At 41.4% G+C, this 15981-nt stretch overlaps 1 protein-coding gene and 1 long non-coding RNA gene across 2 annotated transcripts in view; one reads left to right on the top strand and one right to left on the bottom strand.

Annotated features, from left to right (window-relative positions):
• LOC117524904 (insulin-like growth factor-binding protein 2-A) overlaps window positions 1–3363 on the bottom strand; it is an 82459-nt gene extending 79096 nt beyond the window's left edge. Inside the window, exon 1 of the mRNA XM_034186726.1 lies at window positions 2984–3363. Coding sequence (XP_034042617.1) covers window positions 2984–3344 — 361 coding nt within the window. The 5' untranslated portion in view covers window positions 3345–3363. The remainder of the gene's footprint in view (window positions 1–2983) is intronic.
• A 6306-nt stretch (window positions 3364–9669) lies between these two features.
• On the top strand, window positions 9670–11141 carry LOC117524906. The gene is made up of 3 exons (XR_004564901.1): window positions 9670–9680; window positions 10835–10841; window positions 11072–11141. It is a non-coding gene; the product is annotated as an uncharacterized LOC117524906 (long non-coding RNA).
• The last annotated feature ends 4840 nt before the right edge of the window (window positions 11142–15981 follow it).

Raw genomic sequence — 15981 nt, forward strand, 5'->3', positions numbered from 1 at the left:
GAAATCCAAGATTCAACAGGCTTTTTGTGATGATGGCATGGGAATAACACAAATAAAAGAGTGGTGTAACCACTTCAAAAATGGATGCAGATCAGTTGAGAGTGAAGCACTTTCCAGTAGGCCATCCACAAGCTGAAATACATAGTACATACACTAAACAAAAATATAAACGCAACACTTTTGGTTTTGCTCCCATTTTGTATGAGATGAACTCAAAGATCTAAAACTTTTTCCACATACACAATATCACCATTTTTCTCAAATATTGTTCAAAACCAGTCTAAATCTGTGATAGTGAGCACTTCTCCTTTGCTGAGATAATCCATCCCACCTCACAGGTGTGCCATATCAAGATGCTGATTAGACACCATGATTAGTGCACAGGTGTGCCTTAGACTGCCCACAATAAAAGGCCACTCTGAAAGGTGCAGTTTTATCACACAGCACAATGCCACAGATGTCGCAAGATTTGAGGGAGTGTGCAAATGGCATGCTGACAGCAGGAATGTCAACCAGAGCTGTTGCTCGTGTATTGAATGTTCATTTCTCTACCATAAGCCGTCTCCAAAGGCGTTTCAGAGAATTTGGCAGTACATCCAACCAGCCTCACAACCGCAGACCACGTGTAACCACACCACCCCAGGACCTCCACATCCAGCATGTTCACCTCCAAGATCGTCTGAGACCAGCCACTCGGACAGCTGCTGAAACAATCGGTTTGCATAACCAAAGAATTTCTGCACAAACTGTCAGAAACCGTCTCAGGGAAGCTCATCTGCATGCTCGTCATCCTCATCGGGGTCTCGACCTGACTCCAGTTCGTCGTCGTAACCAACTTGAGTGGGCAAATGCTCACATTCGCTGGCGTTTGGCACATTGGAGAGGTGTTCTCTTCACGGATGAATCCCGGTTCACACTGTTCAGGGCAGATGACAGACAGCGTGTGTGGCGTCGTGTGGGTGAGCGGTTTTCTGATGTCAATGTTGTGGATCGAGTGGCCCATGGTGGCGGTGGGGTTATGGTATGGGCAGGCGTCTGTTATGGACGAAGAACACAGGTGCATTTTATTGATGGCATTTTGAATGCACAGAGATACCGTGACGAGATCCTGAGGCCCATTGTTGTGCCATACATCCAAGAACATCACCTCATGTTGCAGCAGGATAATGCATGGCCCCATGTTGCAAGGATCTGTACACAATTCTTGGAAGCTGAAAATGTCCCAGTTCTTGCATGGCCGGCATACTCACCGGACATGTCACCCATCGAGCATGTTTGGGATGCTCTGGACCGGCGTATATGACAGCGTGTACCAGTTCCTGCCAATATCCAGCAACTTCGCACAGCCACTGAAGAGGAGTGGACCAACATTCCACAGGCCACAATTGACAACCTGATCAACTCTATGCGAAGGAGATGTGTTGCACTGCATGAGGCAAATGGTGGTCACACCAGATACTGACTGGTATCCCCCCCAATAAAACAAAACTGCACCTTTCAGAGTGGCCTTTTATTGTGGGCAGTCTAAGGCACACCTGTGCACTAATCATGGTGTCTAATCAGCATCTTGATATGGCACACCTGTGAGGTGGGATGGATTATCTCAGCAAAGGAGAAGTGCTCACTATCACAGATTTAGACTGGTTTGTGAACAATATTTGAGGGAAATGGTGATATTGTGTATGTGGAAAAAGTTTTAGATCTTTGAGTTTATCTCATACAAAATGGGAGCAAAACCAAAAGTGTTGTGTTTATATTTTTGTTGAGTGTAGTAGCAGGATGCAAGATGCAAGCTGGAACAGCATACACTGAGAGACACAACCAAGTGTCGGGAATTGTGCACAGGATCATCTGTGCCACATACGGATTAGAATTCCCAAGTCTCAATGGGAGATGCCACCAAAGGTGGTTGAGAATGATGGGGCTATGGTCATGTGGGACAGACAAGCAGTTGCTGGCCAACCCACCAGACATAGTGATGGTTGACAAAGGAAAGAAAACCACATTTGTGATCAATGTGTCAATCCCAGCTGACAGCGACATCAGCAAGAAGGAGCATGAGAAACTAGAGAAGAACCAAGGGATGAAGTACCAACTGGAGCAGATGTGGAAGGTAAAGTCCAAAGTGGTCCCAGTGGTAACAGGAGCACTAGGAGCTGTAACCCCCAAATTGGATGAGTGGCTCCAGCAGATTCCAGACACAAGATCAGAGGTCTCTGTCCAGAAGAGTGCAATCCTAGGAACAGCTAAGATACTGTACTGAACCCTCAAACTCCCATGCCTCTGGTAGATGACCCAAGCTTGAGGAACACACACACACATATATATATATATATATATATATATATATATATATATATATATATATATATATATATATATATATATATATATATATATATATATATATATAAAACACACAAGGTATACATATATACCCCACCTCATGCTCTATGACTGCTGAGATAGACTCCAGCCTCTCATGACCCTTAATTGGAGTAAGTGGGTATAGAAAATTAATGAATGAATGCATACACACACTTATAAACACACACTGTGACTATAAGCAACAGCTTCATCATTCATCATTGTATCCCACAGCAGCCAGTGCTCAAGGCTCTTGAAATGGAGCGATATCTCCACCTGATAGATATTTACCACTAATGCAGGTACAATAGAATTTTGCCAAAAGCTCTGATATTATATATGCACAATATATATATATCTTGTCAAAACTTTTCCCATTCAATTGAAAGGGCAACTTTGTCAATAGGTTTGACTGGTAGAGTGTATAAATTAGTTGTTTTGCTGGGAGAAAATATTAAATAGCTGTCACTGTAATAATTTATTTTGTCATAACTACTATAATTTCTACATTAATATCACTGAATGTGACCCAGGAGACATTCAAATTTAACAGTCCTAAATATGTGAAAGCCTTAAATTCTCATCCTCTCAGTAATTTGTTCTCCGCTTAACTCACTGTTTGCATGTTGTTGGTCCAGTCTTGCAGGAACTTCCAATTCAAGTATTTGTCCACACCGTCCTAAACCCTGCAGGAGTTCCTGCAGAGGAAATTCGGCTTCAGGACTGGGGTAGCACATGAGGCCAGTAGAACATCTCGGTGTGTAGACGCCACAGAGATCCCCTTGTAGCTTGGCACAGACTGGACAGCAGCCACAGCCCGGCTCCCTCACTATTTCTGCACATTCTGCCGTGACTATCAGACAAGCAGATAAATGCTCCGCGGTGCAAGTTGGGCATCGGAAAACCAAATCTCCAAGTACGTTTCCAGGCAAGGAAATAAATGCAAATAGCAAAGAGAAGGTAAAATATATGATCATTCTAATACTGGCTCAGATTTTAATGGCTACCTAAAACCTGAATGACTCCTGAAAGATAGCAGTTTAAACGGCAGGCTTGTCTGAGAGTCAACTGTGTGGGTAAACACTGATACCAAGGTCAGGGTCCTGTTGCTCTCCTGTTCCTGGCTGATTATCACCAGACATGGCTCAAAACATTCAAAGCTTTAAACTTTGATTCTACCTTTGGTTGGGCTTTATTAGATTTTTTTTGTTAATCCATAAATTTTTTAAAAAGTACATTGATGACATGGGAATTAAATTCACATTATAGTAAAGTGAAATGGAGACCTAAGTCAGCTAGAATATTCAATACCTTCCATAACTGCATAGTGTTTCAAGTCCAAGCTAACTACACGCTGGGGAATATTAAAGTTAGTCCCACAGCTATCCAATATAGGCCATAACCAGCCCAGTCTCACGTTTTTTTTTTTGTTTTTTTTTTTTGTTTTTTGTGCTCCCGTGACAAAATTAGTCAAATTTTCGTGACAGGGTTTTTTTTTAACTCACTATTCTTCCTTTACTCCTCCCCCGACCCTAACTTTAACCATAACCTAATCTTACCCTTTCCCCCCACCCTAACCAAAACAACCCCGACCCCCCCACTTCAATTTTAATTTCGTGCAGCCATCACAGAATGAATTAGAATGAATTTGTGCTGCCATGACGAAAATGAGGCGCTTTTTGTCATAATATCACGAACCAATAGATTAATGTATATTTCATGCTGCTGATTCACGACTTGCCATGAGACCAGGTTGGCCATAACACTTCAATGGTTTCATGCACGCTCATGCGCGCACACGAGCACAGTGCAAGCACCTGGAATGTGTGACACCACATCATGTCACTGGGGAAAAAAAAACACACACACACCAAAAAAAGCCCTCAATTTCTAATTCAATCCCCTCATCGAGCGGACAATACATGTATGATCCTTCTGTTCCTCTGTATATGATCCATGGTAATAGACGTACAGTCATGAAATGACATGAATGAAGCAGTGTATCCTTATCATGTCCTGTTGGCCCCGTGTGCCCAGACGGCCCCGCGTGTCCAGCAAGCGGTGTGCCAAAGGACACCGCATCATGTGGACCATAGCTCACATGGGTGACATGACATTCAGATCGCCAGCTGAGTGTACACATGATCAGATGGTCCTTTTTACTTGGGACAGCCTGCCGATGTGTGTGCTCCACACTGAAAAAAAAATGATACTTTGGATCAACTTAAAAAATTGAAGTAATTTGTTACAGATAATTTATTTAGATTTTCACAATGTATATTTATGATTTGGTAAAGTGATTCCAGAAGATTTAATCTGGAAACCACAATTTTCCATTAGACCAATGTAAATAAATACTTTGAATGAAGTGCACTGATGTTTGACTTTTTCAGTGCACGGTTGCTCCAGCCCATTGCAAAGGCGATATGTGTTTTTATGTATTTCCACGTGAGGACAGCATGCCAATGCACGCGTCTCACAGTGGAGTGCTGTAAGGTGAAGTCCGTCATAACACCGTACGTGTTCTCCAGCTGTGACTCCACATATGACAACAGCAGCTGCTCACCGCGACATGCCCACCTTTTCAATCAGCTCGCAGAACAAAGTGTCACTCTCTGTTCCTTTGATCTGTGATTATTTATTTTATGTATTTGTTATGTAATCATGTATGTAGTTATTGTAGTATTTATTTATATACTTGTCCTGCCTGCGTTCTCTGTGTTTTCAAATTAACACGTCACGTGCACTGAGCTGCTGTCAGCTGGAACTGATGAGAGTATGAGAGCCCGCCCACCTGTGCATTGCTTCAATGTTGTTCATGTTGTTGATAGCAACACATCTGTCCTCCAGCTAAATTGCAAGTACACAAGTCAGCTGTCCCAGCTGGACATTACAGCAGCCGTCCAGATGCACGCTGTGCTGGATAGCGATCGCACTGCAGCCATGTCAGCAGCACCTGACAATGTTTGTTCATGGCTTTCAACCACCAGTCGTTCAGTGCACTGCAGCACTTTTTCTACCGTTATCTTTAGCTCTACCTTATCAGAAGAGTTGAATAAGTTTATTTATTTAAGTTTTTGCTGATTTTACTCTTAAGCTTGTGATATTTTCATGACTTATTATTTTATTTACAGTCCATTCAACAGTGACTTACATGTAAGCTCAAGTGTTCTAGGTAAAAATACTCTTTTTTGTGTTGTGAGGACTTCCATTGTGTTGTGTGGCTTTGCAAAGTGTGTGTTTTGGTGTGTTGTCTGAATTAGCAGGAGACATGTAGTCAAATTAAATTATTCCATGTTCTGTTAGTTATACAGTAAAACTCACATATAAACGATTCAGGTGGACCAGGGACTTTTGTCTGTTATAATTGAAATCAGCATTCTGTTTAAAAAGGACAAAATCAACTACATTTATTAAACAGACAAAATGTTTTACATGTACATAATGGATTAGTTACAGTCAGGAGGCCTGAACAATCTGGGGGGGTTTCTAATGGAAATATATTGTGGGATGGGACATTTTGTCCACTGTGAGTGAAAATCTACAAAATCCAGTATATATGGTGCGTATTACATGGAAAACCATACAAAAACATTGGGACTGTTGCTTTTGTCCAGTGACTGCGAATATCCAGTTCATACAATGCTGGTTTAGGCGAGTTGTACAGTATATGTGTTCTCTATGTGTCCAAGCATTTTTTTTTAATTGCAAGACATTTTTGCTGCAACTTCTTCTTGAAATGATGCAGGTATTATATATATATATATATATATATATATATATATATATATATATATATATATATATATATATATATTTATTTTATTTTTTTTCTGCATTTGCTGGTGTTGTGCCCTTTCTCAGCACCTGTACAGTCACTGAAGAAAAACAAAAAGTTTATAGAATCAGCTCAAAGATTCAATGAAATGAGCATAGACTTAAAACAAATAGAAATCTAAACCCAATGAAAATAGATAAATATATTAATACACAAATATAAATCTTAACAATAATATTAATCAATTTTTAGCATGTTTTCCTTGATCTTGAGCTTTCACCAAATTATATCAAAATGTAATCACCGATTTGATTCATCTAATCTTCTTGTTTGTTGAGATAGACAAGAAAAGATGTTTTTCAGACCATGTACTCCTTGTACTTGACCTTTGATCAAACTACCCTGAAATCTAATAACCCTTACATATCTATGGAAGTAGCATTCCCACCAGATGTGAAGGAAATTCAAATCTGTTATACAAAATCTAGTATATACGGTGTTTATTACATGGAAAACTGTACAAAAACATTGGGACTTTTGCTTTTGTCCAGTGACTGCAAGTATCCAGTTCATACAATGCTGGTTTAGGCGAGTTGTACTGTATATGTGTTCTCTATGTTTCCAAGCATTTTTTTTTTAATTTGCAAGACATTTTGCTGCAATGTCTTGTTGAAATGATGCAGGTATTTTATATATATATATATATATATATATATATATATATATATATATATATATATATATATATATATATATATATATATATGTATATATATATATATATATATATATATATATATATATATATATATATATACATATATATATATATATATATATATATATATATATATATATATATGTATATATATATATATATATATATATATATATATATATATATATATATATATATATATATATATATATATATATATATGAGGTCTGTTAGAAAAGTATCCGACCTTTTTATTTTTTTCAAAAACCATATGGATTTGAATCATGTGTGATTGCATCAGCCAAGCTTGAACCTTCATGCGCATGCGTGAGTTTTTTCACGCCTGTCGGTTGCATCATTCACCTGTGAGCAGGCTTTGTGTGAGCACTGGTCCACCCCTCTCGTCGTTTTTTATTGCAAATAAGTGTCTGAAGGATTTGGAGCTTTGCTGCATCAATTTTTTTCCTGAAACTGTGAGAGACCTCCAGGTGGACACCGTTCGAAAATTAATATGGCTTTCAGGGACGATTTCATGGGGATTACACAGATTAAGGAGTGATCCAGATGGTTTAAAGACCAACCACAACTGCTGAGAGCGCGCCACGCACCGATCGCCGATCGACAGGCTCAAACCCCGCTGAAACAACCAGATCATTTCCAACGTGAAGGCTTTGTTGATCCGGGACGTCGTCTGACTTTCACAAAAAGGCAGAAGGCGTGGACATCAGCACCTTTTCGGCACATTCCGCTGTTACAGGAGTTTTTTTCATGGAAAGAAAAGCAGCGGAGGGACGCGCCACGGAGCCGTTCATGACGCAGCACAAAACCACCTCCGTGTTGGTCTCACAGGACGGCTTTCAGGTGGATTTCAGACGGCTGTCGGTTGCTTTTCAGTCGGATACTTTTCTAACAGACCTCGTATATATATATATATATTTGTCCTGCATTTGCTGGTGTTGTGCCCTTTCTCAGCACCTGTACAGTTGAAGAAAAACAAAAAGTTTATAGAATTAGCTCAAAGATTCAATGAAATGAGCATAGACTTAAAACAAATATAAATCTAAACCCAATGAATATAGATAAATATATTAATACACAAATATAAATCTTAACCCAATTTTTATCATGTTTTCCTTGACCTTGAGCTTTCACCAAACTATATCAAAATCTAATCACCGATTTGATTCATCTAATCTTCTTGTTTGTTGAGATACAAAAGAAAAGGTGTTTTTCAGACCATGTACTCCTTGGACTTGACCTTTGATCAAACTACCCTGAAATCTAACAACCCTTACATACGTATCTATGGAAGTAGCATTCCCACCAAATGTGAAGGAAATTCATCCCCATGTTTGACTTGTCTTGTTCACAGACACACATCAGTGGAAACAATACCAACACACGGGACAACAACCAAAGCAAAAAGTAATTGTTTATAAGCCCTTATAAATTCCAAAAAGCTTCTATGAAGCACAAAACCATTGAATAACCATCATAAATCAAATAAAATTGAATGCAAAACTGTATTTTTAAAAAGCCAGCACACCAACAACAGTACTATAAGCTCAAAAACAACAAAGTTCACCCACTAATCAGATCTCAGATACCACTGAGGCCAAAGAGCAGAGTTACTAAATTACTCACAGACCACAAATTTCTATTTGATCCAACTGATCGTTTTTCCTTAAAATGACCTTTACTCGAGATGATGCTACAAATCAGTTACTGATCAGAAATTCAATATACTTATTTTTGAATGTATGACAGAGCAACTTAGCAAAATGCAGAGAATCAAAGGTGAATATCTGTTTCATTCCAACAAAACACAGAAAGGATCTAGTTTCCAAAATCTACTTCGGGGGCGGCCCACGATGTGGTGCACTATTTATCACATCGTTGGAAAGGTTTACCTGCCCTTAACCATTGCAATTTCATTTTAATACCATAAACTGAGAGTTTAATGTATTACAGTATGGTTCAGGGCTCATGACTCATGAGGAACACAGGAACAAGAATGATGACTTTGCAGTGGAGTGATGTCATGATGAACTAACACGGCCGTATAATGAAGCGTGTGTTGCATTCTCCACAGACTGTGCATGAACAGGAAGTTTCTTGCCCATTACACATGAAAGATATTTCCTCTTCTTTGACCAATCGCATTATACATGTGAGGGGTTTCCAGCCATGAAGTGCAGCTCCTCTGTGATGTCAGTGGAGCTTTCTAACAAGTTCTACAGGGCAGTTCTGGGAGAATGAAGTAATGTCTGTCAGAGCCATCTATCCTCACTTTTCCTTATGCTCCATTTGCATAATGTTTCGTGATGGAAAAAAAACGCTGGATGACCTTTTAGGGGAAATTGTTGCCGAATTGGACTTTTATTGTCAAACCTACAAACATGACTTGACAAGTGTCCTATGTTTTCTAGAAGGCAAAGATGTCAAATAATAAGTGGGCAGTTGGTAAACAGCAGCATGAAAATTAGGATTTTATGCATGTTAATGGCCCTAAGTACAAAATAAAATGAAAACACCTACTTGCAGGTATGTACCTTATGCTTCATTACACATGAAATGTTATGGTCTGTAAAATCGGTCTGGCTCCTTCTTGTTTTAATATAATAATATATTTTAATTTTATATTTAATATATATATATATATAGAGAGAGAGAGAGAGAGAGAGAGAGAGAGAGAGAGAGAGAGAGATTTAATAAGATATTTAATGTTCAAACTGATAAACTTTATTGTTTTTGTGCAAATATTTGCTCATTTTGAAATGGATGCCTGCAAGACGTTTCAAAAAAGCTGGGACAGTGGTATGTTTACCGCTGTGTTACATCACTTTTCCTTCTAACAACACGCAATAAGCGTCTGGGAACTGAGGACACTAACTGTTGAAGCTTTGCAGGTGGAATTCTTTTCCATTTTTTCTTGATGTACAACAGTCTGGGGTCTCCGTTGTCGTATTTTGCATTTCATAATGTGCCACACATTTTCAATGGGCGACAGGTCTAGTACCCACACTCTTTTACTACGAAGCCACGCTGTTGTAACACATGCAGAAAGTGGCATGGCATTTTGTTGCTGAAATAAGCAGGGACCTCCTTGAAAAGACGTTGCTTGGATGGCAGCATGTGTTGCTTCAAAATCTGGATGTACCTTTCAGAATTGTTGGTGCCATCACAGATGTGTAAGTTGCCCATTCCATGGGCACTAACACACCCCCATACCATCACAGATGCTGGCTTTTGAACTTTGCACTGAAAACAATCTGGATGGTCTTTTTCCTCTTGTCTGGAGAACACAACGTCCATGATTTACAAAAACAATTGGATTCATAAGACCACACCACACTTTTCCACTTTGTGTCTGTTCATTTCAAATGAGCTCGGGCCCAGGGAAGGTGGCGGCGTTTCTGGATGTTGTTGATGTCTGGCTTTCGCTTTGCATGGTAGAGATTTAACTTGCACTTGTAGCGACAAACTGTGTTAACTGACACTGGTTTTTTCAAGTGTTCCTGACCCCACGCGGTAAGATCCTTTACAAGATAATGTCGGTTTTTAATGCAGTGCTGCCAAAGAGATTGAAGGTCACAGGTATTCAGTGTTGGCTTTCGGCCTTGCCGCTTACGTGTAGAAAGTTCTCCAGATTCTCTGAATCTTCTGATTATAATATGGACTGTAGAGGATGGAATCCCTAAATTGAACATTGAGAAACATTGTTCTAAAAGTATTTTTTCATGCAGTTGTTCACAAAGTGGTGATCCTCACCCCATCTTTGCTTGTGAATGGCTGAGCCGTTTGGGGATGCTCCTTTTATACCCAATCATGACACTGACCTGTTTCCAATTAGGTGTTCTTTGAGCATTCATCAACTTTTCCAGTCTTTTGTTGCCCCGTCCCAACTTTTTTGAAATGTGTTGCAGGTATCCATTTCAAAATGAGCAAATATTTGCACAAAAACAACAAAGTTTATCAGTTTGAACATTAAATATCTTGTCTTTGTGGTGTATTCATTTGAATATAGGTTGAAGAGGATTTCCAAATCATTGTATTCTGTTTTTATTTACATTTTACACAACATCCCAATTTCATTGGAATTGGGGTTGTAAGAATGAAAGAAAGAAAATGCTGCGATTTTGATGATGTATTAAAGCTACATCATTAAAATGTGAGGAAATTCTGTTTTCCAGGTAGGGGAACAACAGTGATTTTTTTTTTTTTTTTTTCTGAGGGGGTCATGTGGGGACCATTGGTTGACTTGACATTGAATGACCCAGCTGGGAAATATAATCTCGCTACTGTGTCCTGGGACTTCCCCAGGGGCCTCCTCCCACTTGGCCATGTCTGAAAGGCCTAGCAGTGAAGAATCTGGCCCTAAACCCATGATAGGATTGGGGTTAAGTGTGGGATGGTGATGATCATCAGCTGTGAGCACCCACTCAGTAACGATGCAGATCAGCTGTGGGACGCCGCTCTGTCAATCCCATGTGCTGTCTTGATGGATAGGGGCGGGGCCAACGTGCAACATGACAGCTGGGAGCGGAGCCCTGACGTCGCACACAGAGGATGCATCCAGCCACTACCCAGCAACTCCACCTCAGCTTCACCTGAAAACATAAAAACAGACAGAAACCAGCAGACCAGGGGCAACCCACAACAGCACCCCCCCCCCCCCCCCCCCCCCCCCCCCCCCCCAAGGGCGATGCCCGGGTGACTCAAAGGCCCAGCGGGAGACGAAGACGGGCGGGAACCATGCGACTCCCCCTCGAGCCCACGACGGAGAAGGTGCCATGTGACCCACCAGAGTCCACGGAAGAACAGGAGCCCCATTACCCTTCAGGGCCCATGACAGAGATGTTGCCGTGCGAGCCTCCAAGGTCCACGGGGGGGACAGGATCCCAACGACCCTCCAGGGCCCACGACGGAGACGTTGCCGTGCGACCCTCCAAGGTCCATGGGGGGAACAGGATCCCAATGACCCTCCAGGGCCCACAACGTAGACATTGCCGTGCAACCCTCCAGGGTCCACGAAGGAGCTGAAGCCTCATGACCCTCCAGGGTCCACGATGGGGACAGTTGCCGTGCGACCCTCCAGGGCCTGAGGCAGAGACAGGAAATGATGTATGGAGGCCGACGAGGTCCAACTGGAAGGGACAAGCTCCCCTCAGGGGAGAGGAACAAAACTGAACTGAACTAACCCCACTTAGGGGAGGAGTAGTGGAGCCTGACGAGGAGAACAGAAAACAAAGCTGACGTGGAACATAAGGCATGGGAACCTCATGTGGGGACAAGGGAGCATTATGTGAGACTATACACACAGGGACCAGACTAAGACAGAAAATGGGGCTAGAGACCAAACAGGGACAGAAAACTCGGGAACTAAGAATCAATAGGGACAGGAGCTAATGCCACAGGAGGGGACCCACATAGGGAGCAAACGAGTTCAATGGGAAAACAGGAAATACAGACAAGGACTAGTAACTAGGAAGATAGAGTGCAGGTTTGGGAACCAGGAAAACAAAACCAGGGGCTGGTCTAGAAACCAGGAGATATAAACAGAGCTGGTCAGGGAACCAGGACTGGTCTGAAAACATAAGACTAGGACTGGTGTGGGAACCATGAGACAAAAACTAGGGCTGTTCTTGGAATCCAGGAAAACAACCATAATGCTGGTCAGGGAACCAGGGCAATACAAAACTCAGACTGTTCTGGGAAACAGGAAAACTAAAGACTGGCTTGGTCTGGGAACCAGGGAAACTAAGACTGGGCTACACATGGGACGGAACTAAAACCCAAGAGGAAACAAACAAAACCAGGAAACAAATGGATCTAGGACAACAACCCCCTCCCCTCACCACCCCAGAGGACATTCACAATCAAACTCTGGAGCAACTGAGGGAGGAGGAAAAAATAAACCCAGGACAGCTACCCCCGCTACCCCAGAGGACTTTCACAATCAAACTCTGGGGCAGCACTCCCACGACTGTGGAAAACGAGGCCAAGGTCACCAGTGGGGGAAATGCTTCCCAGGGGACATTCACAACACCAGGAACCACCCCCACGACCCAGACCGACGAGTCCCACTGTCACTTGTGGGAAAAGGGGTAACTGCCCAGAAAAGAACAACCAGGGAACCAACAGACAAGACAAGGAACCAAATTACAAAACAGGGAACCAGGAAAAAAGTGGCATGGGAGCCCCAAACAAGGACAGGGCAGTAACCCCCGCAACCCAGGGGACATTTCCAATCAAACCCTGGAGGGCCTTCCCATGACCATGGAACACAAGGCCAAGGTCGCAAGTGGGGGCACTCAAACGCTTTCCTTGGACATTTACAGTCAAATCCCGGGAAGCACCCCCACGACCCAGGACAACAAGCTGCCAAAGGGTTCAATCTTTGTCTCATCAGACCAGAGAATTTTGTTTCTCTTGGTCTGAGAGTCCTTCAGGTGCCTTTTGGCAAACTCCAGGTGGGCTGCCATGTGCCTTTTATTAAGAACTGGCTTCCGTCTGGCCACTGTACCATAAAGGCCTGATTGGTGGATTGATGTAGAGATGGTTGTCCTTCTGGAAGGTTCTCCTCTCTCCACAGAGGAATACTGGAGATGTGACAGAGTGACCATCGCTTTCTTGGTCACCTCCCTGACTAAGGCCCTTCTCCCCCGATCACTCAGTGTCGATGGGCGGCCAGCTCAACTGTACTCATTGGGACATTCAAAGCAGCAGATATGCTTTTGTCTCCTTCCCCAGATTTGTGCCTCATACAATCCTGTCTCAGAGGCCTACAGACAATTCCTTTGACATCATGCTTGGTTTGTGCTCTGACATGCACTGTCAACTGTGGGACCTTATATGTAGACAGGTGTGTGTCCTTCCAAATCTTGTCCAATCAACTGAATTTACCCCAGGTGGACTCCAATTAAGCTGTAGAAACATACAAAGGGTGATTAGTGGAATCAGGATGCACCTAAGCACATTGAGCTTCATGGCAAAGGCTGTAAATAATTTGTACATGTGATTTCTTAGTTCGTTTTTAATAAATTTGCAGAAAAAAAAAAAATAATAAATAAAATATATATATATATATATATATATAAAAACTTTTTCACATTGTCATTATGGGATATTGTGTGTAGAATTTTTAGGAAAAAAATTATTTAATCAATTTTGGTAAAAGGCTGAAAGAAAACAAAATGTGGAAAAAGTTAAGCGCCGTGAATACTTTCTGGATGCACTACGTGCAACTTACTGTAAATCCCTTTGTGCATGCTGGGAAAGAGGCGAATTCAGCTCGCATGCCCTAACCTTAGACCTTAGAATAAACTCCACAGCCAAATATAAACATTGCATTAAGTTGTGATCATGAGGGCATTTTGCCATTGAGGACTTGAGAGTTGTGCATTGAAAACACTATTAAACCACACGGGAACAGCCAGTATGGGACAACAATCAGATCCCCACCCCCAACACCCATTTTTTCTGATATGTAGTGCAGCCAAATTACTTCTGAGCTGCACTGATAGGAAACCCTCCCGGACACCACAGATAGTTTTGTGACCATTGGTTAGGATCTCATGTTTCGTTGCAAAACATTTTTGACAGTCAATGCAGATTCTTCAAAACTACTTAACGGTTGACTACTTCAAGAAAAGCAACATCAGACCTAAGGTACGTGCCTAGAAGACTTGTTGACTTTGTGCAGAGTAATGAGTGTGTTAAAAGATGGATTAATAATTCACCAAAGTTCCAGCCTCAGTTCTTAGTTACGTTACATTATTTTTGGTATGTGTTTAAATATTTATTTTGCATATATTGTATTTTTTGGATTTATGTATTTTGGTGGTCACCTGTGGTGAGTCTTTTCCTGTGCTTTCCTGCCGCACCCTCCTCAGATGCCCTGAGGCTATGATGAGGAGAGGTAGGTGTCCCTGTTGGCTCTTGTTTAATTAGAGATGAAACGCGGTTTAGATGTTATAAAGTGGGTCTGGCTTTATGTTGTCCGGCTCACAGATCGTATATGAATTTCATACATGTTTAGGAATGTGTTTATGATGTACGAAATAACTTGGTTTAGCCTGCTATTTTACTGATTTCAAGCATTAAGACTATAACTTGCAAGCGCAATCATGCAGAGTCTCAATTTCACACATTTTAATCAGATGTTGAATTTGTCACACAGGGGCCGGCACGCCAAATTGAATTTGACATCATTTACTGCATATGTTTCAAAGGAGCACAGGGATTAGATGCATGCAAGTTAAAGAGCTGCTTCCTCTCAGTACATTCCCTGGTAACAGCTGTTTTCAGTGAGTGGCTCCCATGAGATAAATTAATTAGTTTGTGAGAACATCCAGGAAGCAGATGGCTATCAGTCCTTTGGTGCACAGCTAATGGTTTCTCTGTATTGGTCAAAATGTGTTACTAGATGCATCACAGCTGTGAAAATGCTGCTCAGAAGCTCATGTACACTGTAGTAAAGTTAACGGTCAGTTCTGATTAATGCATTCAGCTTTACTGTTACATTAGCAGTGCTTGATCAGAAGCAGAGCAATTAAAATTAAAAGTATTATCTTTGTGGATCATTAAAAGGCCTAAAGCTAAAGTGCAGATGTGTTTATGGATTTGCATTTTGATAACACATGAAGAAGCATTTCTACGAGTGCAGTACTTTTTTTTAAGGCTTGTGTGTGCAGTCTATCAACAGCAGACCTTCTACTAATGCTGCTTGGAGCCCTGCCAGTAATTCTAATTAATGGCTAATGGAACATTTGGCGTTGGCCTAATTTAGTTTGAGGGATAGTCATTACTCCAGAGATTCTTGGACATATTTTGTAGAAGGTAGTGAACATGAAATGCCTCCATAAATGCATACTTGTGACTGGAAAGTGGCCAGACGTCTGGTACGTTACTTGCAAATGTCAGCACCTTGACATCACACGTAATCCCAAAGTAGCTCCAAGCAAATTCTGCAACACTTTTTTTAATGACTGTAACTTTACTAAAATAAAGAAACAGTCAGTGCTGCAACACAGTGGCAGCATTTACCAGTTATGCCCTTCAACTGGATTACATAAATAATTTAGAAAGACTTTGAAACATTTCCCAGTATTTTTCC

The sequence above is a fragment of the Thalassophryne amazonica genome, chromosome 14, assembly GCF_902500255.1.
Source record: "Thalassophryne amazonica chromosome 14, fThaAma1.1, whole genome shotgun sequence".
NCBI lineage: Eukaryota > Metazoa > Chordata > Actinopteri > Batrachoidiformes > Batrachoididae > Thalassophryne > Thalassophryne amazonica.